The sequence below is a fragment of the Podarcis bocagei genome, assembly GCF_964188305.1.
Source record: "Podarcis bocagei genome assembly, chromosome: 13".
NCBI classification, from domain to species: Eukaryota; Metazoa; Chordata; class Lepidosauria; order Squamata; family Lacertidae; genus Podarcis; species Podarcis bocagei.
This window is the reverse complement of record NC_138138.1, coordinates 20,029,005-20,054,903: the sequence shown is the minus strand read 5'-3', so window position 1 is coordinate 20,054,903 and position 25,899 is coordinate 20,029,005. Positions and strand designations below refer to the sequence as shown.

The 25,899-nt window shown below is 48.7% G+C and overlaps 1 protein-coding gene across 9 annotated transcripts in view; it reads right to left on the bottom strand.

Moving 5' to 3' along the window:
* MPP3 (MAGUK p55 scaffold protein 3) overlaps positions 1-25,575 on the bottom strand; it is an 87,165-nt gene extending 61,590 nt beyond the window's left edge. For 6 of the 9 annotated variants that reach the window (XR_014001270.1, XR_014001271.1, XR_014001272.1 and 3 more), the window contains exons 1-5: positions 24,899-25,244; positions 12,648-12,762; positions 11,141-11,259; positions 8,896-8,973; positions 4,608-4,688 (exon numbers count right to left, since the gene is read on the bottom strand). Coding sequence is in view for 5 of the 9 variants with exons in the window: in XM_081166440.1 (XP_081022566.1) it covers positions 4,608-4,688; positions 8,896-8,973; positions 11,141-11,259; positions 12,648-12,672 (303 nt within the window). In the remaining 4 variants the exon portion in view is untranslated. Of the gene's footprint in view, positions 1-4,607; positions 4,689-8,895; positions 8,974-11,140; positions 11,260-12,647; positions 12,763-24,867; positions 25,245-25,554 lie in introns of those variants that run through there. The other 3 variants (XM_081166442.1, XM_081166441.1, XM_081166443.1) reach the window with 3 other exon arrangements.
* Between the last annotated feature and the right edge of the window lie 324 nt (positions 25,576-25,899).

Here is a 25,899-nt window from a genome sequence, read left to right as displayed (position 1 = left end):
ACATTTAAAACTTCCCTATACAGGGCTGCCTTCAGATGTCTTCTAAAGGCTGTTCAGTCGTACCTTGGTTGCATTTGCCTTAGCAGTCGAACGTTCTGGAAGCTCCTGCAGCCAATCGGAAGCCGCACCTTGGAAGTCGAACGTTTTGGAAGTCGAACGGACTTCCAGAACGGATTCTATTTGGCTTCCAAGGTACCATTGTATTGTTATTTTATCTCCTTGGCTCAGGGGGTCGCACAACTCCATACCCTCCAACATTTCTCCAATGAAAATAGGGAAGGGACGCGGGTGGCGCTGTGATCTAAACCACAGAGCCTAAGACTTGCCAATCAGAAGGTTGGCGGTTCGAATCCCCGCAACGGGGTGAGCTCCCGTTGCTCGGTCCCTGCTCCTGCCAACCTAGCAGTTCGAAAGCACGTCAAAGTGCAAGTAGATAAATAGGTACCACTCCAGCGGGAAGGTAAATAGTGTTTCTGTACACTGCTCTGGTTTGCCAGAAGCGGCTTAGTCATGCTGGCCACATGACCCGGAAGCTGTACCCCGGCTCCCACAGCCAATAAAGTGAGATGAGCGCCGCAACCCCAGAGTCGGCTACGACTGGACCTAATGGTCAGGGGTCCCTTTACCTTTAACTCAGAAACCGGGACGGCTTCTGTAAATCCGGGATTATCCCTTGAAAATAGGGACACTTGGAGGGTCTGTTAGTGCAGCACACCCACACAAGGACACCTGTTTCCAAATTGGGATTGCTGAACCCCAGGCCATCTTTAGTTCAGTCTCACTGCCGCGCCCCCACCCCTGTAAGCATCCGCAACAGTATACTGTTGATGGTATATGAGCAATTGCATTTGCACAGCACCTTTGGAGAGATAATCTTCCTGGCGCATAAGATCCATGCGTGCGAGCGAGTGTGAAAAAGAACACCCTGCTTCCTTGGCTTTCTCTCTTCATTTCCCCTTTAAATTATCTTCCCCCAGCTTTTCCCGCATGTTTTATTAGATCGGCGATAAATCTAAAGAGAACATAATTTCTGCGCTTGCCTGGTATCATTAAATATTTCATACAATGGATCTGAACTGGCAGCCAGCCATAAAGCTGCAGCAGAGACTTATGGATGAAGTATTTTTCCACGGGATAAGTTGGCTTCCGAACAACTAAATGAATACCAATGATGGGGAAGGAGGGAACAACCAACTAGGCGGCAGCAATACACAGAGTTATTAGGAACCCTGAATGGTGGTGTTAGAAGGCAATAAGGCTGCTTACACACCATACATTTAAAGTACACGTAAAGCACACATCCCCAAAGAACTGGAGTTTACCCCTCATAGAGTTACAGTTCCCAGCACCCTTAAACTACAGTTCCCAGGTTTTTTGCAAGGGCAAGCAATATTCATTAAATATATGGTGCGTCCACGGCCTAAGAAACTGAATTTGAAAACTGAAACCCCATCTGCACTATAAATTTCAAGTAGTCTCTCACCGCTTTAAAGCAGTCATGGCTTCCCCACAAAGAATTCTGGGAAGTATAGCATGTCACAGGTGCTGAGGGTTGTTAGGAGACCCCATTCCTCTCCCAGAGCTACCGTTTTTCAAGGTGGTTTGACCAGCAGCCCTTCTGAGGGAACTCTTGGAATTGTAGCTGTGTGAGGGGAATAGAGGTGTCCTAATAAAGGTAAAAGGTAAAGGTAAAGGACCCCTGGACGGTTAAGTCCAGTTAAAGGTGACTATGGAGTTGCGTCACTCATCTTGCTTTCAGGCTAAGGAAGCCAGCGTTTGTCCACAGACAGCTTTCCGGGTCATGTGGCCAGCAGGACTAAACAGCTTCTGGCGCAACGGGACACCGTGACGGAAACCAGAGCGCATGGAAATGCCATTTACCTAATGCTGTTTTCCTTCCTGTCATAGCAGTACCTATTTATCTACTTGCACTGGCATGCTTTCGAACAGCTAGGTTGGCAGGAGCTAGGGCAGAACAATGGGAGCTCATTCCGTTGCAGGGATTCAAACCGCCACCCGCTCCTCATAAATCCTAGCAGCCACAGCAACCTGTACAGTGGTACCTCGGGTTAAGAACTTAATTTGTTCTGGAGGTCCGTTCTTAACCTGAAACTGTTCTTAACCTGAAGCACCACTTTAGCTAATGGGGCCTCCCACTGCTGCCACGCTGCCGCTGCACGATTTCTGTTCTCACCCTGAAGCAAAGTTCTTAACCCGAGGTACTATTTCTGGGTTAGCAAAGTCTGTAACCTGAAGCGTCTGTAACCTGAGGTACCACTGTAGTTCCCAGAAGTCAAGGTTCCCCCCAAGGCTGCTACATGACCACCCTCTTGTATGGCGTTGGCGCCATCTTAGCGACATAAGCCCCAGCTCTCACTATCCAAATGCAAGATACAAGGAGAATTGATGCAGTAGAATATTGCAGATGCAGAGATCCTTTGGCCCTCTGGATATGGCAGAGCTACAACTCCCATCATCCTTGACCACTGGCCTGTGTGCTAGGGCCGATGGGAGTTGTAGTCCAACATCATCAGAAGGCCCAAAGGATGCCCACACTTTAGACACACCCACACACCATCCCTCCCACTCCTCACCAACTGGGGAAGACCTTGTTGATTTTCCTGGGTATAATCTATCCAGATTTCTATTTCTTTTACAGGTGATTTTATGGGGGGAGGGGGGTGACGTGGAGGGGAAAACCAGTGCATAAAAGCAATCTTATTTCTCTGCACTGCCTCTCTCATTGCTAAATCCATTACAGACGGCTGCAACTGGAAATCATTTGAAAACGATTTTTCTTCATACCTTATGGCACCCTGGCGAACGTGATTAAAACCCTGCTCTAAAAACCCTGCTCGTTATAGAGCTGTTTTTAATACCTAAAGGGCAAGGAGAGCAAAAGACCTTCCTCCTGCAAGGGGAGAATAAAGATCTCGCACTGACAAGCAGGAAGCGGCCATTGATATTATGCATTCGGTGCTGTGGGGCAAGGAGCAGCAGGTTGCAGTGGGTGGGCAGGTTTGGTTAAACATCGGGGTGGGATAAGAAAGTACGGCTCAGCAGCACGGGACTAAACCGAGGCGTGGCAGTTTCTTGGTGCCACAAACGCCACTTGGTAATTATGCACAGGGCACATCATCTGAACATGTACAGAGCACCCTTCCATGTTCTCCGAGCAGCTGCAGCCACTCTCTCCTCTCTCTCCGCTGCACAAAATTAAGGATAAATTTTTCAACACATTTCTATCACAGAAAACACCCAGGGTAGGTAACAGACCAAACAAACAGTAAAACGTGCCGTTGCATACATTGTAGCACTGGCAATAAACAATCAAGCATTAAAAGCAAACCGAAAAGAGAAACAAACAGGAACAAGCAAAATGGTATTAAAACTATGCGTAAATCGACTGTATATGCAGCAGTGGAAGCGAGAAACAGGCAGCAAAATGACCATCTTCCCAAATGCTTTTGGGTACTAGTCTGAGGACTCCCGATATCCTTTTTGTTGTGCATTTGTGATGATTTGTGTTCATGATGGTATGGGGAGGTTATGTGCGGGTCCATATTGTTTGCACCTACAACAGCCTCCGAGCAGGGAGACGGCTTTCTTTTCAATCTGTCCATCGCTGCTAAAATCCTGCAACATTTCATAGCAAAACTGCTCCAGGGAGTCAGGGTGTGTGTGAGTGCAAGATCGCTCCTCTGGATAACAACCAAGTGGTAAAACTGGGGAAGCACGGCAGAACAACTGATAAATCAGAATGATGTGCGAACTCACGCACCGTGAAATGTTGCGAAAAAACAAACAAACCACTAGTCTCACAGAAGTACAATTCTCAATAATGGTTTGACAGTCATCCTTCACAGGGAGCTCTGGGAAGTGTGGTTCTGAGATTATTATTATTATTTATATAAATTATTGTTGTTGTTGTTATTATTGTTATTGTTATTAATACCGTGCCCATCTGGCTGGCTTTCCCCACTCACTTTGGGCAGCTCCCAACAGAATATTAAAAACACGGTAAAATATCAAACATTAAAAACTTCCCTAAACAGGGCTGAGAGGGGAAAAGGAGTCACCTAACAACTCTCAGTACCCTTAATGAACTACAGTTCCCAAAATCCTTTGAGGGAAGCTGTGACTGTTTGAAGTGGTATCATAGTGCTGCAAATGGATGGTATGAAAATGATCTCAGAGAGGCTTTCTTTGGTCATCTTTCTACTGCTGAGTTCACACCCACACCCTACGTTCAAAACACTCTCTTTGACAATTGTGGCTTCCCATCGAGTTACAAGTCCTGTGCACTGTAGCTTTGTGTCCCAATGACTCTCAGCAGCCTTAACAGACTACAGTTCCCAATATTGGGGGGGGGGCACAAGGATGCTTTCAATGTAGGGTACGGATGTGACCTTACACATTCACTCTGAGCAGCCGCCCACAGCAATATCTCAGCAAACACCAACAGGAAATGGTCTCCTTATAATGTTAGCCTTTTACATGTAAATTAAGCAGCGGCAAATGACTAGAATTGACAAGGAAATGGCCAAAAGCACAGTTGCTCCCCCTGCAACACCACCCCTTTCTCAAGCTACAGAACCGTTTTTTACCCTGAGATGAGGAGTGGAAAGCAACTGCAGCAGCTCTTTTTCGTCATTATTCATTGGCGTAGTCTGCAATTCCTCTATAACCTTAAAGAGAAAGAAAGAAAGAGATCATCCATGCACAAGGCAGCGTCTTAGTTTTCCCTTCCATTTCCAGGTCAATGTTTTGCTAATCTCAGTGCAAGCACATGTCGACGTCCACCTCTGCGGCATATATAAAACTCCCTGCAAAGGTACACCAGGCTGGGAAGTAATCCAAGAGCACAGAAAGCTCCGATGTTCCATCGACCTCAATAACTCATATACACTAGGGATGGGGAACCTGCGGTTCTCCGGATTTGGTGGGACTCCAACTCCCATCATAACTACCCAGCACAGCCAATGGTCAGGGGTGATGGGAGGTGTAGTTCAGGAACCTCTGGAGGGCAAAGGATTAGCCATCCCTCATCTCCCCTGACTGTCCATGCCTTTCCACAGTTTTAGGCATGAGTCTTTTTTTTAGCCCTACCTGGAGATAACAACATATGCAGCCTGCCGAATCAGACCAAGAGGAGCAAAGTGCCTGCAAAGGCCCCTCTGGGAATTTGCACGCTTGCATAGTCCCACTAAGCAATTGTTTGGTTTAGCGTGATGTGTCTACCTGGCCCATGTGTGCTACTAAATGAGAACAGAGACTAAGGTTGTGTACACACCATATATTCAAAACATACACACCCACCAAATGATACTAGGAGCTGTAGTTTGTTCCCAGGATTACACAGGGGAAGAAGGAAATGTATGGTGTGTAATAATAATAATAATAATAATAATAATAATAATAATAATAATAATAATAATTTATTATTTATACCCCACCCATCTGGATGGGTTTCCCCAGCCACTCTGGGCAGCTCCCAACAGAATTAATGACAATAATAAAAAAAATGATAAAACATCAGACATTAAAAACTTCCCTAAACAGGGCTGCCTTCAGATATCCTCTAAAAGTCAGGTGGTTGTTTATTTCCTTGACATCTGGTGGAAGGGCATTCCACAGGGCGGGCGCCAATACCAAGAAGGCCCTCTGCCTGGTTCCCTGTACCCACACTTCTTGCAGTGAGGGAACCGTGAGAAAGCCCTCAGAGCTGGACCTCTGTGTCTGGGCTTAATGATGGGGGTGGAGACTGTGTGTGTGCTGTGGGGAAATGATGCTCCAGTCAAAATATAAAATCCCATCTTTGCTAGGTGAGCAAAGGGTTAGGCACTCTGTGAGGTTATATCCTCTGCTTGCCCAGGCAGGAAGGGTAACAATAGGAAGCTAATCCTTATCACTTCCTCCCACCTGAGGAACACTTCCTTTCTCACCATGCAGATGTATAGGCTCCATCTTTGGTCTAAACCAGGGTTTCCTAAACTTGGGTCTCCAGGTGTTTTTGGACTACAATTCCCACCATCCATAGCTAGCAGGACCATGGGTCAGGGGTGATGGGAATTGTAGTCCAAAAACAGTTGAAGACCCAAGTTTGGGAACCCCTGGCCTAAACCATTTATTTTGTAATCCAAAAAGATATTCTACCTGACTTATTTCACTGCTATTTTCTGTCTGCAACTTTATGTAAGTAAACAATATTTTTATATTTTTACATTGCATACGTTACATTTTACATACGTTGTTATTTCATTTGGAGGGATAAATAAAGGGGAAGATCCCGTCTGCCAAAAGGCACCCTGGATAATTACAGAAGGCTACACAGCTTCGCCTGGCTTTCCATATTGATGCTGTAAAGCAGTGTTTCCCAACCACTGTTCCGCGGCACACTAGTGTGCCGCGAGATGTTGCCTGGTGTGCCGCGAGATGTTGCCTGGAGGGAGGCGGGCGAGTCGGGCGGCGAGAGGCGGGGCGGCGGCGGCGAGGAGACGCCGCCCAGCGCGGGGCTCTCGCCGTCTGCCTGCCTGGCTGCCTGCGAGCTCGGCGGCCAGCGCCTCCGTCCGCAGCACCCGCCTCGCGGCTCTCATTCCCTGCCCCTGCCAAAACTCACCCAGCCAAGCTGCGCTCTCCTTCCTGCCTCGCTTTGCTGCCTTCCCCCCCACCCCCAAAGCTTGGAGGTTCCCCAGCAAGGGGGAGGGGGAAAAATTGAAACTTACACTTTCGTGCGTCCCTCCCGGCGTGACGCTGCGCGCTGACGTCACGGGGCTGTAATGGTGGTGTGCCTCGAGATTTTTTTCATCAAACAAGTGTGCCTTTGCCCAAAAAAGGTTGGGAAACACTGCTGTAAAGCATGGTACAGTCGTACCTCGGAAGTCGAACGGAATCCATTCCGGAAGTCCATTTGACTTCCAAAATGTTCAGAAACCAAGGTGCGGCTTCTGATTGGCTGCAGGAAGCTCCTGCAGCCAATTGGAAGCTGCGGAAGCCACGTCAGAAGTTCGGGTTCCAAAGAACATTCGCAAACTGGTACACTCACTTCCGGGTTTGCGGCGTTCAGGAGCCAAAACGTTCAAGTCGCAAGGCGTTGGTCAACCAAGGTACAACTGTATATTTTTGACTCTGCTAAACTAGATGCTAAGCGGAAAGATAACAAATAAGTAATATATCCTATCCTACCTTCCAAATCCATCCCAACATATGCAGCATAAGAGGGCATATTAGAAGCTGGGTAGAACAACTATAATACATGAGATTCAGTTACTCCTGGATATAAGACTATAGAAAGAAAAAAGCGTAGGCCTGTCTGGAGGCGGTGTTGCTCGCTTATGGCAAAGGCACCAGAGAATCTAATAAATTATAAATTGCGCAACATTTTGCAGAGAGAGAGAGATCTCAGATGGAAAAGTTACTCTCTGCAGCACCATCAAATCACTAGAAAAAAATGGTGGCAGGGATCAGTTAACACAGGGGTTGGCAAGCTTTTCTGCCGGCGGGCTGCATCGCCCGCTCACAGGAACGCATGCACCTGTGCGCATGCACACACGACCAACACTCTTTCCCCGCTGACTTTCGGAGCCATTGCAGCGGAGCAGGCGGCGTCTGAGATTTCCTATTGGCTGCAGAAGCTTCCTGCAGCCATTAGGAAGCCGTTGCTGCGTCCTGGAAGTCAGTCCCCGCACAGAGCTAAACAGGCATACCGCACCGGTTTACCTCCGCGCGGGAGGACCATAGTATGCCTGCCCCTGAGTTAACACCACAATGCCAAATAAAAGTTGCAGCTTGTGTGTAGCAACAGATTCCAGTTGAGTCAGGAGGGAGCTGGATGTCTTTTATCATCACAAGTAGGACTGGGCGATAACTGGTTTTTAATACAGTGGTACCTCGGGTTACATACGCTTCAGGTTACATACGCTTCAGGTTACAGACTCCACTAACCCAGAAATAGTACCTCGGGTTAAGAACTTTGCTTCAGGATGAGAAAAGAAATCATGCTCCGGCGGCGCGGCAGCAGGAGGAGGCCCCATTAGCTAAAGTGGTGATTCAGGTTAAGAACAATTTCAGGTTAAGAACGGACCTCCAGAACGAATTAAGTACTTAACCCGAGGTACCACTGTATTGTGATATATCACCAGCTAAACATCACAACATATTGATATGTCAAAAAAATTGAAATAAGGAAGGAACTACGCAGAGGCGAACAGGACAATGTCCTGGCAACTGCTACTACTTGTCTAAAATGGATAAAGGATACTATCAATCACCTCGTAGTTATTTTCAGCAGCAGGCAAGTCAAAATGCATCCCAGCAGGACTTTTGGTTTGGGGCTTGGCTACCAAATGGTGGTATTCAGGACAATCTACAGAGGCAGAATCAACAATGGCGGGAGGGGGGGGGTATTAGAAGCAGCAGCAGCCTGTGAAGCCTCACCACGGCAGTCAGAGGCAGTGGCAGTAGCGGCAGCCTGCGAGGCCTTGTGGTGGCAGCAAGAGACGGTGGCAGATGCAGAGGTGGCCTGCAAGGCCTCACTGAGGCAGGTTGCCACAGCTTCTGCCACTACCTCCCACTACCGCCAAGAGGACTTGCAGGCCACCGCCACTTCTTGCAAACCACGGGCGAGGCCTCGCAAACCCCTTATAGACTTTTCATGTGGGGTGTGGAGGATAACTTATGACATCTGGGTTTGAAGCGAGACTTTATCAGCCATGACCCAGCCATTCTTGTGGCTCCTCTGCCCTGACAGAGTTTCTGGCTACCACAAAAGTCTTCAGGGTTCGGTAAATGGGGTGGGGGCCTTGGCAGGTGCGCAGTGGCGCCAAACTCCGACGTCAGCCCTGAACACACATGCTCAGAAGGAGGCAACGCTTGCATTTTCAACTAGACACTTACGTCTTCAGCTAGAGCCGAGGCGCTGTGCAGTACTGGGACCGGGCTCTGCCTTTCATAATGGCACAACTTTTCGTGAATCTGAAACAGAAGGCAGACACAAACACATACAAAATATAATGTTCAAGCGGTGGTCATTTAAATGGGGCAGGGGCAGATGTGCAAAGCACTGTAGGCCAAAACACAAGCGCCAAAGACATTTGGAGACAGGCACTTTTCTCACAGAATCGTAGAGGTGGAAGGGACCACAAGGGTCATCTAGTCTGACCCGCTGCAACGCAGGAATCTTTTGCCCAATGTGGGGCTCGAACCCACAACCCTGATTCTCGTGCTCTACCGACTGAGGTACCATATTGATACCTGTTGATATGCTAAAGCCACAAGCCTCTGAGCCAAAACAGGCAAGCGGAAGCACTTGTTCTTAGAGAAAATATAGATATAGTGGCCATAGAAGAAACCTGGTGGAACTGGGAGAACTGGGAGATCCAAAGCAGAAAGGCCTTCTTCCCTGTAGCCACCTGCCACATCTCAGATGGCGGAAAAACCTGGAGGAGTGTTGGAAGAGCAATAGCAGGGATGATTCAGTATGTAACTTAAGGGTTAATTCTATTAGCATTAAAGTAGGCTGGCTAATAATAATATATTTTTTAAAAAAATTATTATTTATACCCCGCCCATTTGACTGGTTTTCCCTAGCCACTATGGGCTGCTTCCAACAAAATATTAAAATACAGTAGTCCATCAAACATTAAAAGCTTCCTTAAACAGGGCTGCCTTCAGATGTCTTCTAAAAGTCTGGTAGTTGTTGTTCTCTTTGACATCTGGTGGGAGGGCATTCCACAGGGCGGGCGCCACTACCGAGAAGGCCCTCTGCCTGGTTCCCTGTAACTTGGCTCCTTGCAGTGAGGGAACCGCCAGAAGTCCCTCAGAGCTGGACCTCAGTGTCCGGGCAGAACGATGGGGGTGGAGACGCTCCTTCAGGTATACAGGACCGAGGCCGTTTAGTGCTTTAAAGGTCAACACCAGCACTTTGAATTGTGCTCGGAAACGAACTGGGAGCCAATGTAGGTCTTTCAAGACCGGTGTTATGTGGTCTCTGCGGCCGCTCCCAGTCACCAGTCTAGCTGCCGCATTCTGGATTAGTTGTAGTTTCCGGCAAAGGGGGTGGGGACAGCAGGCGGGGTTGCTTAGCAACCAGGCAGAGCGGCGTGATTTCTAGTGAGGCAGCATGTGCTTTGATTGGCTGTGAAGTTCTGAGGGAGTTTTCCTCTGAATGTTTAGTGGAATGTCTCCCTGCTATGTAGGGCAGGCCTATGTGGGGACATATATGTGGAGAAAGCATAAGCCAGAGCTATGTCAGGGCAGAGGAGCCACAAGAATGGCCGGGTAGTGGCTGATGTAGTCTCGCCTCAGCAGCTAAGAAGGCCTGACCAGGCTAGGAAGTCCACTAATGCCTGGGACTGAGCATGGAAAGCTCTTGGAAATGCTCAGAAAATATAATAAATAATAATAATAATAATAATAATAATAATAATAATAATAATAATAATAATAATAATAATAATAATAATTATTATTTATTATTTGTACCCTGCCCATCTGGCTGGGTTTCCCCAGCCACTCTGGGCGGCTTCCATAGAAACCAAAAATACACTAAAATATCAGAGATTAAAAACTTCCCTGAACAGGGCTGCCTTAAGATATCTTCTGAATGTCAGGTAGTTATTTATTGCCTTGACATCTGATGGGAGGGCGTTCCACAGGGCGGGCGCCACTACCAAGAAGGCCCTCTGCCTGGTTCCCTGTAGCTTTGCTTCTCGCAATCAGGGAACCGCCAGAAGGCCCTCGGCGCTGGACCTCAGCATCCGGGCAGAACGATGGGGGTGGAGACGCTCCTTCAGGTATACTGGACCGAGGCCGTTTAGGGCTTTAAAGGTCAGCACCAGCACTTTGAATTGTGCTCGGAAACGTACTGTGTGTGTAATCTGTGCATCAGACTGGACGGCATCCAACAAATGAGAACACAACACAGTATCAAACATTAAAAACTTCCCTATACAGGGCTGCCTTCAGATGTCTTCTAAAAGTCAGATAGTTATTTATTTCCTTGGCACTGCTGTGAGGGCATCCAATAACCACTCTCTTGGTTACATCGCAATGTCCAGCTTTTTGAGTTCAGGGGTTCGAAAAGCAGCTCCCTTGGCTGAATGAAAGGCCAATTGGGAACCGGGCAGCTCAGAGTATTCACCTTCATCAAATAGCTGAGGCTTCTCTCGCTGAAGATGTCTTTCAGGAACACCATTTCCTCCTTGTGGTTGGAATCCGGTCTCAGCTGAGACGTCAGGAGGGCGAGGGTCTCGTGCAAACCTGTCAGAGAAACGTAGAAGGAAATCACTGGGGGTACCAGTTCTCCAGTGCTTTTGAAAAGCACAGCCAGAGCTGTAGGCCAAATCCTAGTGGCAGCTTCTGCCACAGGTAAAACAGAAAATGAGAAACCAGGGTTGGGGTGGGGAGCAGGGGACCCTGGTCTATTAGAGTAAATGGGGCTCTGCCCCACCAACCACAGCCAGCCCTCACTTGCCGATGGGTCCAGAGGATGGATCTGTCAATAATAATAATAATTTGTTCATTTATACCCCACCCATTTGGATGGGTTTCCCCAGCCACTCTGCACTCCTAGGGCAGATTGATGCCATACACCTAAAGCACAAGACTCCCAAAGAATCCTGGGAACTGTAGTTCCGTCCTCATAGAGCTACAACTGCTAGCACCCTTATCTTACTACAGTTCCCAGGATTCTTTGGGGGAAGGCATATGCTTTAAATGTGCACTGGATGTGGTAGAAATTTATGATGCGAATCTCAGTGTTGCCCTTACAGAACTCCTTTGGTTGTTGTTGTTTTCTGTTCCACTAGCCACTGAATCCTGGTTTTATAGTTTTAGCTCAGTCTTATTTTCATCGTTATTCTGAGAAGACTGCAATTAAGCAGCATATGAATTGTCAAAATAAGAATCATAATAACAACAATAATGGCAATACCTGAACCCCCCCTCCTGATGTAAAAACTGAGGTAAAAATGTGGGGAACCGATTGGAAAAAATGAGAAAGTGTGAAAAACTGAAATTGACAGATTGAAATTGAAATTGAAATGGACAGCTCTTTCACCAGCCTCACAAACCTGTCTGTGGAGAAACTATATGTTAAAACAATGTTTTAAGACCATGTAAAATGATGCTATAAACTCAATGCTATGTTCTTTTCTCCGTAGAGATTGTATTGTATGATAAAAAATAGAAAAGAAAAGAAATTGCCAGATTCACTCATAGCTACCTGTAAACCACCGTAGGGATTTCTACTAGAGCACAGCAAAAAAGAACCAGTGTTGTGTGATGGTTAGGACCTGGGAGGTTAAGGGTTCAAATCCCCACTCAACCATAAAGCTAGCTGGGTGAACTTGGGCCAGTCCTTGCCTCTCAGCCTAACCTACCTCACAGGGTTGTTGTGAGGATAAAATGCAGGGGAAGAACTATGTACACCACCTTGAGCTCCTTGAGGAATGGAGAGGCACAAAAGCAATAAATATATAAAAATATTTCAAATATATTAATGGTATGTTACTGTTAATCTGTTAAGCCTTTACGGTGCTCTGAGCCAGGTTTTCAATCAAACATGGCTCTAATATTATTAAAACAGTTTAAGAATTAAACTATTAAAACAGTTTGAGAATGTACTAAAACAGCAGAAGGTTCCTTACCTGAATCTTCTGACAGGACAGGCATGGCTTATTCCTCACTCAGCTACCTACAGTGGATGATGAATTTTCAGCCCGGATGACGGACTCACCCTCAGGGGTTATGGGCCCAGAATGTCTAGAGTCACAGAAACAAACAGATACGAATTGCTTTTGTATATTTTACCAGGAAAGGTCGTTATTATTATTAGTACAGTGGTACCTCGGGCTAAGTACTTAATTCGTTCCGGAGATCCATTCTTAACCTGAAACTGTACTTAACCTGAAGCACCACTTTAGCTAAAGGGGCCTCCTGCTGCCACCGAGCCGCTGCAGCCCAATTTCTGTTCTCATCCTGAAGCAACGTTCTTAACCCGAGGTACTATTTCCGGGTTAGTGGAGTCTGTAACCTGAAGCGTCTGTAACCTGAAGCGTATGTAACCCGAGGTACCACTGTATTATTATTCAGCAAGAGGTGGAGTTGTGCCTTATTCCAGGGCTGGGAAGACTTTGACCCTCCCAGTGTTGCTAGACTCCAATCAGCACCAGCCAGCATGGCCCATGGGAGTTGTAGTTCATCAACATCTAGAGCAGCCTTTCTCAACCTGTGGGTTCCCAGATGTTGTTGGGGCTACAACTCCCATCACCCCCAGCTAGCAAGGCCAGAGCTCAGGGATGATGGGAGTTGTAGTTCAACAACATCTGGGGACCCACAGGTTGAGAACCGCTGCTCTAGAGGAACACAGGTTTCCCCCATCCCTGCCTTATTCAGATATTGCTGGCCATCTTTGTTTCCTCAGAATTCCTACCATGCTACAGTCAAATCTCAGCTGTCAAACTTAATCCATTCCAGAAGCCCGTTCGGCTTCCGAAATACAGTGGTACCTCGGGTTAAGTACTTAATTCGTTCCGGAGGTCTGTTCTTCACCTGAAACTGTTCTTAACCTGAAGCACCACTTTAGCTAATGGGGCCTCCTGCTGCCGCCACGCCACCGGAGCACAATTTCTGTTCTCATCCTGAAGCAAAGTTCTTAACCTAAAGCACTATTTCTGGGTTAGCGGAGTCTGTAACCTGAAGTGTATGTAACCAGAGGTACCACTGTATTCGACAACTAAGCCACAGCTTCCGATTGGCTGAGGAGTTTCCTGCACTCAAACGGAAGCCGTGTCGGACGTTTGGCTTCCGAAAAACGTTCAAAAACCAGAACACTTACTTCCGGGTTTTCGGCGTTCGGGAGCCGAGGTCTGACTGTATTTGGAAAGAGACAATTGCTCGGGGAGCAGTCAGTCAGGCTGGCCTCACAGCCCAACCAACACATTCCGAGAGACCAGAAACCTAAAGACGTGGACACAAAGCCACAAAGCAGAAGGAACTGATACTTGGGGCTGCAGCCTTATAACGCAAGCCTGTGCGTGCCTACTGCGTGCCAAGTAAATATGCATTGGACTGCATCCTTAACGTCATTTCCCACTCGACTTTGTGCCTTAGCTCTCTAGTCTGCAGCACACCAGCAAAAACTTTTCTGCAGTCTTTTTCATTTTTACTGGAGGGAAAACCTAATAAATCCCAGCAAAGCTTCCCCCCCCCTTCCTGCTTACTGAGCCTTTCTCTCTCATTTCAAAAAAATTGTTTCTAGGCTATGTACTCCCTTGCTCTGGCGTTGGGTTACACAATTCTTCTCTTCTTCTTCCTCCTCTTCTTTTATTAAAAAAGGTAAAATAGCTGCAAACAGGAGATACAACTTATAGCCAGTGGCGTAGCGTGGGGGGTGCAGGGGGGGCCGGCCGCACCGGGCACAACATCTGGGGGTTAGGGTTAGGGGGTGCAAATCCACGGGTTAGGGGTCGCAAATTACTTGCCTTGCCCCGGGTGCTGACAACCCACGCTACGCCACTGCTTATAGCCCAACAAATTCATCCTGCAGCAAGGTTCATCCAGGAACCATTTTCTACAGCAGTAGCTTTCAGCAAAAAAGAGCTTCAGTAAAAGGTAAAAAAAAGCTAAATGACCCCTGGACGGTTAAGTCCAGTCAAAGGTGTCTATGGGGTTGCGGCGCTCATCTTGCTTTCAAGGCCAAGGGAGCCGGCGTTTGTCCACAGACAGCTTTCTGGGTCATGTGGCCAGCAGGACTAAACCGCTTCTGGTGCAACGGAACACCGTGACGGAAATCAAAGCGCACAGAAACGCCGTTTACCTTCCCGCCACAGTGGTACCTTTTTATCTACTTGCACTGGCATGCTTTTGAACTGTTAGGTTGGCAGGAGCTGGGACAGAGCAACGGGAGCTCAGTCTGCCACAGGGATTTGAACCCCCGACCTTCCAATTGGCAAGCCCGAGAGGCTCAGTGGTTTAGACTACAGCGCCACCCACGTCTCTTTTACTTCAGTACAGTGGTACCTCAGGTTACAGACGCTTCAGGTTACAGACGCTTCAGGTTACAGACTCCGCTAACCCAGAAATAGTACCTCGGGTTAAGAACTTTGCTTCAGGATAAGAACAGAAATTGCGCAGCAGCGGCGCAAGACCCCATTAGCTAAAGTGGTACCTCAGATTAAGAACATTTTCAGGTCAAGAATGGACCTCCTGAACGAATTAAGTTCTTAACCGAGGTACCACTGTAAAACTTTGTACTAGGTCTACCAGACTTGTGTGTTGAGCACACTGCTTTACGGAAGTGAGTCGTGGGCAATTTACACCTGCTAGGAGCAATGCCTCAATACCTTCCTCACGCGATGTGTCAGGAAATTTTGGGGCATCACGTGGCAGGACAGAGTCTCAAGCAAAGATGCGCTCTCCCCAAGGCATCGTTCCCAGCATGTTCGCACTCCTGCCTCAGCGATGTCTACGCTGGCTTGGTCATGTTCACAGAATGAAAGAAGGCAGGATCGGAAGAAGGCTGAACGGAAGAAGGCAGAATTGAAGAAGGCTGGTGCTGGCACCAGGCACCAGGCCCACTGGCAGACCAATTCTGTGCTACAAAGATGTCTGCACTCATAATATGAAGACTGGCAACATTAACATTGTGGGAATCCCTTGCGCTTGTAGACAGACAATCAGGTCACATATCCACAGCAGTGACCAGAGGAAGAATGACCGCTGGGAGGATCGCAGAGAGAAGAAACGCCATCGGACGTCTGCAGCAGTAAAACCAGACGTCTTTGTCTGCCCCAGCTGCAACAAAACATGACTATTGGTCTCTACAGCCACAGCAGGCACCGTAACTCTCCAACAATTTGACTTCACCCCTGAAAGCACACTCTTTCATTGTCTCTCAAGACAGATGGATGCCATAGAGGGGTAGGAGAGCCAGGGGAAAATTCACATCAGGCAACCAATGCGCCCCTCAAATAGTACATTAATAGACAAGTCTAAGAGGCCCGGGACAAAAAAATTCACAGTAACAGTGGCTCATTTACCAGAAGTAACGTATTTAGCATTAACACTGGAAATGTATGCTCAATTCTGACCAAACTAAGCTTCCTGGTGTATATTTTGCTCTAGGAGGCTTGGTTTGGTATACACATTATTTCCAGCTGTCCTCACCCCCACTACCAGCCCAAACTTCATTTTAACCAAACCTGGAAATGGTTCGTCACCTGGGAATGTCTTCCTAACAGCATCGCTACCCGACATCAGAAGCGCCTGAGTTCTCATGAGCAGCTTCACCAACCGCTAAGGAAAACTCAAGTGATGACAGATCAACAAAGCCTGCCGTAATATGTAAGATTTCTAACACACCGTGCTCAGGAAGAGCAAATTGTTAAGCACCAAGGTAATGACAGACTACAGCTTTGAGGGAGAGCATCTGCTTAGAAAGGGACGCGGGTGGCGCTGTGGGTTAAACCACAGAGTCTAGGGCTTGCCAATCAGAAGGTGGGTGGTTTGAATCCCCGCAATGGGGTGAGCTCCTGTTGCTCGGTCCCTGCTCCTGCCAACCTAGCAGTTCGAGAGCACGTCGAAGTGCAAGTAGATAAATAGGTACCACTCTGGCGGGAAGATAAACGGCATTTCCGTGCGCTGCTCTGCTTCACCAGAAGAGGCTTAGTCATGCTGGCCACATGACCCAGAAGCTGTACACCGGCTCCCTCAGCCAATAAAGCGAGATGAGCGCCACAACCCCAGAGTCGTCCGCAACTGGACCTAATGGTCAGCGGTCCCTTTACCTTTACCTGCTTAGCAAACTGAAGCTCTGAGGTTCATTCTCCAGATAAGACAGCAAAACTCCCCTACCTGAAACCTTGGGAGAATGGCTACCATTTACCTGAGCTAGTGGTTGGAGTTGCTAGCATAAGCCAGCTCCCTAAGCTCTGAATCTTGTGGCAAACGTAGCCATTCACCCAGGAATTTCCTCGCCTCATCCTCCCCTGCCATGATGGAAAGTCTTAATTTTAAAAGGCCTTGAGCCTGCCGCTGTTACATAATCCTGTCCACTTCCATTTCCTCGCTTTGTTACGGATGTCAGGCAGCCCTGGGCATCAGGCCCATGTTAGATGACGCTTACATATGTTCACAAGGAGCAAGGACTGCCGGGGAGAGACCTCGGCTCAACCGCTGCGCACGTGATACGCATGCAGAGCATCGCCACTTCCAGCGCGGGCGCCTTTCCTCTTAAGACAACAGATAGCAGGGTGACAGTGAAAGAGCCTTCTCTTCCTGAAGCCTCTGAGAGCTACTGCTGGTCAGAGCAGACAGTACAATCATAAACTTGGTGGTAGAACGGAATCCGTTCCGGAAGTCCGTTCGACTTCCAAAACATTCGGAAACCAAAGCGCGGCTTCTGATTGGCTGCAGGAAGCCAATCAGAAGCCACGGAAGCCCCATCGGGCATTCGGCTTCCAAAAATGGTTCGTAAACCGGAACAGTCACTTCCAGGTTTGCGGCGTTCGGGAGCCAAAACTTTCAGGAACTAAGCTGTTTGACTTGCAAGGTATGACTGTACTGGGACAGATTGATAAATAAGCAATGGATACTAGGATACACGGGCGGGTATGGGGGATTCCCTGGTCCTGAATGGGGTAACTGTGCCCCTGAAGGACCAGGTGTGCAGCCTGGGAGTCATTTTGGACTCACAGTTGTCCATGGAGGCGCAGGTTAATTCTGTGTCCAGGGTGGCTGTCTACCAGCTCCACCTGGTACGCAGGCTAAGACCCTACCTGTCCGCGGACTGTCTCGCCAGAGTGGTGCATACTCTGGTTATCTCCTGCTTGGACTACTGCAATGCGCTCTATGTGGGGCTACCTTTGAAGGTGACCCGGAAACTGCAATTAATCCAGAATGCGGCAGCTAGACTGGTGACTGGGAGCGGCCGCCGAGACCATATAACACTGGTCTTGAAATACCTACATTGGCTCCCAGTACGTTTCCGAGAACAATTCAAAGTGTTGGTGCTGACCTTTATAGCCCTAAATCACCTCGGTCCAGTATACCTGAAGGAGCGTCTCCACCCCCATCGTTCAGCCCGGACACTGAGATCCAGCGCCGAGGGCCTTCTGGCGGTTCCCTCACTGCGAGAAGTGAGGTGACAGGGAACCAGGCAGAGGGCCTTCTCGGTAGTGGCGCCTACCCTGAACATCCTCCCTTCAGATGTGAAGGAATTAAGCAGCTATCCTATCTTTAAAAGACATCTGAAGGCAACCCTGTTCAGGGAAGTTTTTAATATTTAATGCTGTACTGTTTTTAACACTTGATTGGGAGCCGCCCAGAGTGGCTGGGGAAACTTAGTCAGTTGGGCGGGGTATTAATAATAATAATAATAATAATAATAATAATAATAGGCAGTATGTCTCTGACTATCAGTTGCTGGAAACCACAGAAGGAAACTGCAGTGTTAGAAACTCAGGTACAGTATGTAAGCTGGGTGCCAAATGGCTCCCTAACCAAGGTTGTAGCGGCCAAAACGGAAGGTCTAGTTGCCATTTGGGGGCAAGACAGCTCTAAAGTCTTATTTTTCAAATGATAAGCTGGCTGGCTGATTCCTAGTTGAACATCTAGTGACAGCCTTGAGTTTGAGAACAAAAAGTCACTTAATCCAGAGACAGTCCACATATCTTTCAGCCTTTTCTGACCTGTTTAGCAGATCAAGCCTAATCAGAGTAATTCTATGCTCTGACTATCCAACTATCTGACTTTTAGAAGACATAGGAAGGCAGCCCTGTTTAGGGAAGATTTTAATGTTTGATGTTTTATCGTGTTTTTAATATTTTGTTGGGAGCCGCCCAGAGTGGCTGGGGAAACCCAGCCAGATGGGCGGGGTATATATTTAATATTATTATTTAATTAATTAATTGTGTGATGCTGTATTATGTTTTTAATATACGGTTGGGAGCCGCCCAGAGTGGCTGGGTATAAAAAATTAATTACTACTACTACTACTACTACTACTACTACTACTACTACTACTGCAGTGGTACCTTGGTTTTCGAACAGAGTGCATTCCAGGAGTTCGTCCAACTCCCGGAACTGTTCAAAAACCAAAGCGCAGCATCCTGCAGCCAATCGGAAGCCGTGAAAGCTGCGTCGGACATTCAGCTCCCGAAAATCGTTTGAAAAACAGAAAACACACACTCAGGTTTTGATGGTTCAGGAGCCGATTAATTCAGGCTCCAAGGCATTCGGCTTACAATGTATGGCTGTACTACGCACCTTTGCTCAGAAACAGGTCCCCACAATCCTAAATATTGTTTACCTGCCCGCGGACTGTCTAGCCAGAGTGGTGCATGCTCTAGTTATCTCCCGCTTGGACTACTGCAATGTGCTCTATGTGGGGCTACCTTTGAAGGTGACCCGGAAACTACAACTAATCCAGAATGTGGCAGCTAGACTGGTGACTGGGAGTGGCCGCCGAGACCACATAACACGAGTCCTGAAAGATCTACATTGGCTCCCAGTACATTTCCGAGCACAATTCAAAGTGTTGGTGCTGACCTTTAAAGCCCTATAAACGGCCTCAGCCCAGTATACCTGAAGGAGCGTCTCCACCCACATCGTTCTGCCCGGACGCTGAGGTCCTTCTGGCGGTTCCCTCATTGCGAGAAGCAAAGCTACAGGGAACCAGGCAGAGGGCCTTTTTGGTAGTGGCACCCGCCCTGTGGAACGCCCTCCCATCAGATGTCAAAGCGATAAACAACTACCTGACATTCAGAAGACATCTTAAGGCAGCCCTGGTCAGGGAAGTTTTTAATGTGTGACATTTTAGTGTATTTTTTATCTCTGTGGAAGCCACCCAGAGTGGCTGGGGAAACCCAGCCAGATGGGCGGGGTACAAATAATAAATTATTATTATTATTATTATTATTATTATTATTATTACCCAAGTCCAGCTGGATTCAGCAGGGCTTATTATTTAGCAGGTGATCTTTCCATTGGAGTTTTCACGTTCAGTCTTAAACCTGCTTGCCTGAGAGGACGCTCCATTCAACTCAGTGGGACTTTCTTCTGAGTAGACATTGCCTTTCAGGCAGCTCAGCACTTTTTTGTCTTCCTACCTTCAGGCAGCAGAAGGTACGAAGTGATGTGATCCATCGCATTAAGGCCAGTACGGTTATACGCCAAGCCCACTAACCACTAGCCAAGACTTCCCTAACCTGGTACCTTCTAAGTGTTTTGGACCGCAAACCTCACAATCCCCTGTCATTGGCCATGGTGACTAGGGCTGATGAAAGTTGGAATCCAAAAACGCTGGAGGCGACCAGCAGGGATGCTTTAGCTGAGACTCCTGCATTGCATGGGACTGGACTAGGTGCCGCTTGGGTTCCCTTCCAACTCTACAATTCTATGATTCCAGGACCAAGTTGGGAAAGACTGCCTAGACCTTTTGCCCATCTGCTCTGGTCCTAATACCTTCCCACGCACAAGTACGAAATGTTCTGCCATCCACACTGCAGAAGCTTACAGGCACTCTGTGCAAGACGTCTCTTGCTGAACTTTGCAAAGCTGTTGACAAGCAAAGCACAATACACAGGGCAGCCCTTTGAGATTTGGGGCTTGGATTCTCCACTGTGGGACCATCCTTGCATCAGGCACCTTCCACCCTAGGGGACCTTCCTTTGCTTCCAGACTCGACACAATCAAAAGCCAGAACCTTTTCTTCTCTGAAAAGGTGCAGAAGACACAGAAGCTTCTCCACCTTGGACCGCCACTGGCACACAGGCTGGGTACACATTGCAACCTTTCTTTCCCTCAATGAATTCTGGGCACTGTAGTTTCCCCCTCACAATCACAATTCCCAACAACTCTTAGCAAACTGCAATACCCAGAATTCTTGGGGGGGGAGTGGTATGGTTTCAAATTGGATGAGGGACTGCATTGCAGTCTATGATTCTGGGCATGAAAGGGTTAAGACCATGCAGGGTTAAGTCCTGCCACCTAAGCAGGGACTAGGTAATCAAGCTCAATGGGTGAAGAGGTCTAAGTTGGTTGCTCCAAGCTCAGACCACATGGTTCTCACAAGCCATTCTTGAGTTTCTTTACCAACAGTTTAGGAACTTCACCACTTTGCAACTAAGCCAAGTTTTACTGCCTATGCAACTTTTCTGACTGATGTATGGAAAAGCACATGAACCTGACCTTTGAAGAGGTTGTAAGTATTTTTAATTTTTTAGCCTACCAAATGTGTGGTCTTTTCCTAAGCTGGGGGAAGAGGGAAATTGTGGAACTCACAAGGACATACATTAGTAATCTAACAGCCTATATTTCCACATGTTGCTGCATATTTTGTGATTTTAAATCTCTACTGGGGTTCTTTCACCCAAGAGTACTTGTCCCAAACCTGGATCTTGGCACCCAGGAATTCTCCTTTCATTTATATATACAGTGCATTTTTTCTGGGGGTACACAGGGGTACGCAGACCCCTAAACATTTTGTGAATCTTTGTACTTTTGTCCATTTACTGTATTTATTTTTCCAATTTGAACTATAAAATGGTGATTTTCTTGAGTCAAAATGAAAGTACCCCTAAACATTTTTTTAGAAAAAAGCACTACACACACACACACATCCTTGAACCAACACTTTGAAGGTACAGTGGTACCTTGGTTCTCAAACAGCTTAGTTGATGAACAAATCAGCTCCCGAACACTGAAACCCTGGAAGTAAGTGTTCCAGTTTTCAAATGTTTTTCAGAAGCCGAACATCCGACATGGCTTCTGCTTGAGTGCAGGAAGCTCCTGCAGCCAATCGGAAGCCGCGCCTCGGTTGTCGAACAGTTTGGGAGTCAAAAGGACTTCTGGAATGCGTCTGCGGGTCGCGATTCACCGCTTCTGTGCATGCCATTTTGTGTGTCTGCGCACATGCGAGTGGCGAAACCCGGTAGTAACCCATTCCGTTACTTCCGGGTCGCCGCAGGACGCAACCTGAAAGCGCTCAACCTGAAGCAAACGTAGCATGAGGTATGACTGTATAGTGTTTATGCAGCCTTAGTTACAGTCTAGCAAGAAGTAGTTTCTAATGCAGTTATTTTATTGTATTGCACTTTGAAAATTGCCCTTCATCAACAGATATCCCAGGGCAGTTCCGAAACATTTACAACAGGCCAGCTAAACACACATAGTATTAGGGAACCTAATTTTAAAAACTATCTTTTTTAATAATAATAATAAAAAGATCCAATTACAAGCAAAACATATGCCACCGGTTTCAGGCCTCAATGCTGACAACCCAGTCTCTCTGTATGTAGCAAGAAATCCATTTGCCGGGGTAATATGCCATCAAACTGAACAAACATCATCAGCTCCCAAGTTTACTTAGAAGTCTGCACAGCCAGCTTCTGCCATCACAAGCATTTGGCTGGCCTTAAGCATTTGTCCTATGGCTTAAGGCTTGGCTCTCGGCCCACACTGTGCTTTGCACAGGGAGCTTCTCTTTGATGGACTCAGAATCGTGGGCTTTGCTTTGGGCCAGTCTCTGCCCCTCAACAGATTCTAAAGCCTCTCCCGCCTCCTGGGTGAATCTCATAGGTCAAGCCATAAGAATGGCAGGTCACCCGGCCAATCCACAGCAGTAGCCACTTCCTTGGCAAGAGGGCTGTGGTGGTGCTCAGGTCCCACTTGTCAGCATCCCAGAGGCAACTGGTTGGCCACAGTGAGGAACAGGATGTTAATCTAGGGCTGCATTTATACCACAGATTTAAGGCATTTTGATACTGCTTTAAACAGCCATGGCTCCCCACAAAGAATTCTGGGAGCTGTAGTTTGTTGAAGGTGCAGAGAGTTCTTAGGAGACTCCTATGACCCTCACGGAGCTACAATTTCCAGAGTTCCCTGGAAAGAGGCATTGATTGCTAAACCACTTTGGGTACATCAGTTTGAAGCAGTATACAGTGGTACCTGAGGTTAAGAACTTAATTCGTTCTGGAGGTCCGTTCTTAACCTGAAACTGTTCTTAACCTGAGGTACCACTTTAGCTAATGGGGCCTCCCGCTGCTGCCACGCCGCAGCCACACGATTTCTGTTCTTATCCTGAAGCAAAGTTCTTAACCTGAGGTACTGTTTCTGGGTTAGCGGAGTCTGTAACCTGAAGCGTCTGTAACCTGAAGTGTCTGTAACCCGAGGTAAAGGTAAAGGGACCCCTGACCATTAGGTCCAGTCGCGGCCAACTCTGGGGTTGCGGCGCTCATCTCGCTTTTCTGGCCGAGGGAGACGGTGTACAGCTTCTGGGTCATGTGGCCAGCATGACTAAGTCACTTCTGGCAAATCAGAGTAGAGCACGGAAACGCCGTTTACCTTCCCGCCAGAGCAGTACCTATTTATCTACTTGCACTTTGACGTACTTTCAAACTGCTAGGTTGGCAGGAGCAGGGACCAAGCAACGGGAGCTCACCCTGTCGCAGGGATTCGAACCGTCAACCTTCTGATTGGCAAGTCCTAGGCTCTGTGGTTTAACCCACAGCGCCACCCGCGTCCCTCATAACCCGAGGTACCACTGTATTAATGGTATGGGGAATCTCTGCCCGCCTCCAATGTTGCTGAACTACAACTCCCAACAGTCCCAGCAAGCAAGCCAGGGAAGATGGGAGTTATAGTTCAGCAACATCTGGAGGGCCACAGGTCCCCAAAACCTGCACCAGCCCATCAGCACATATGTGTGTGAAAGGAGCACAGGGGCAGGGAATAGCAAGGAAAACCGCATCTCATTTTGCTCTCTGACTCACCAACCTCTCCCCTAGGTTGTGAGAAATCACAAGAACACCTGAGCCCGTGCAGAGGGCCTTTCCCTCAAGGGTGAGTAAGCACAACCAATCCCCCACACAGAGAGAACACATCCCACAGGCAGGCCTGTGAGCTGCCTGCCTGCTCAGGCGGTAGAGCATGAACCTCTTAATCGCAAGGTTGCGGGTTCGAGCCCCACGTTGGGCAAAAGATTATTGCACTGAAACGGGTGCGACTAGATGACCCTCTACAATTCTACGCTTCTAGGAAATCATTGCTCTCTCCTCCCCGGAGTACCGTATTTTTTGCTCTATAAGACTCACTTTTTCCCTCCTAAAAAGTAAGGGGAAATGTGTGTGCGTCTTATGGAGCGAATGCAGGCTGCACAGCTATCCCAGAAGCCAGAACAGCAAGTGGGATTGCTGCTTTCACTGCGCAGCGATCCCTCTTGCTGTTCTGGCTTCTGAGATTCAGACTATTTTTTTTCTTGTTTTCCTCCTCCAAAAACTAGGTGCGTCTTATGGTCTGGTGCGTCTTATAGAGCGAAAAATACGGTAACTCCTGGAGTGAGGCCTCCAGACGAGACGTTCCCCTGAACGAAGGCTAGCCAACGTCCAGCCCCCCGGACGTGCGGTTAAAGTGGCAGCGAGGCTCACCCTCGGCAGGACCGCGTCATGCCAGGGCATCATGAGAAAGCATCTCTGAGCAGGGTGTCACGGCTCTCCCGCCACAAGGAACCCCTCCAGATCAGGAGGGGAGCAGGGGATTTCCCCAGGTCAACAGCGAATGATTTCCAACTGCAGAGATGCTATGGGGGACACCCAGGTAACCAACCACCTTTCCAAATTCAACATTGCCTGGGGGCGGGGAAGAGACAGAAACAGACTATCCTTTGGAGGGACGGGGAGGAGGCCGGATAGGGGAAAGGAACCCATGGGGGGAGAGGGGGAAAGAGAGAGAGGAGGAGAGTCCAGAGGGAGGGCCAGGTGTGCGCGCGCGCAGCTCTCCAGGCTTCGCTCGGCTCGGCCCAGCCCGGCCTTTTTCTCCCCCGCTCCTCCCAACGCCGCTGCCGCCTGGCTCGCCCGCCTGCCTGCCTACCTGCCCGCCCGGATCCCCGCTGCAACGTTACCCGCAAGAGGAGCGGCGATCCGCGCTTCGCCGGCCGCCCTGGCTGGTCCCTTCCTTCGGCGGCGTCCACCGGCTACGCGCGCGCGCTGCGCTCTGCTCTGCTCTGCTCCCCGGCAGGGCGCGCCTCGCTCATGCGCTTCGCGGCGAGGATGGGACTCGTGGGGAAGGAAGGAGGGAGGGAGGGGAGGAGAGACAACAACCCCCCCCTTCGCCTTTGCACATGCCCTCCTCCCCCTTTTGTTCGGCGCCGAGAACAGAAAGCCCGCCAGGCGCTTCTCTCCTCCGGCCTCCTTCCTCTCTCTTGCGCCCCGGGAGTTGCGCCTCCGAGCGGCGGAGAGAGGGAGACCCCCTCCCCAGACGCAGGCGCGCCTGCTTCTCGCCGGCCAAGGGTCCTGATTCCGCCGTGGGGAGGGGGAAAGGGGGACTGCTCTGCTTTCTCCTGCGCACGCTTACTCGCGAGTCAGTCTCCCCGGACCCGGCGGGATTTGCTCCCGAGTAAACGTGGCCCCGCCGCGGTTTGGTGGCGGGTTAATAACTTTTGCACTGCGGCGCCTTTCCTCTGGCTCCGTGCCCTGTCTCGCCCGGGACAGGGAATCGGGGTGGGGTGGCGTATCGGGGGTGCCTGGTGCGCCCGAGAAGAAGAGGCCCTCTCACTACCATCAAGGCCGGGAGGAATCCTTTGCTCAGTTGGGGGATTCCCTCGCCGCGGTTCCTGGAGCGCCGGAGACTGAACACGGAGGGGGGTCGGTTCCACCCATCGCTCCACCCTCCTTGGCTGGAAGCCCAGGGAAATACATAGGCAGGTGACTCAGTGGCTTTGCATACAGAAAGTCTTAGGTTCGAGGTCCTGCCGTCTCTAAGTAGGGCTGAAAATGTCCCTTCTGTGAAACCCTAAAAAGGTGCTGGCAGTGTTGACTGGGGTTTTTGTGCATCAAATGTAGCCCTTTCCGCCTAGTCCCTAAGACTCATCCCAGGCCTTCCTTCACATCCTGGGTATTTTTG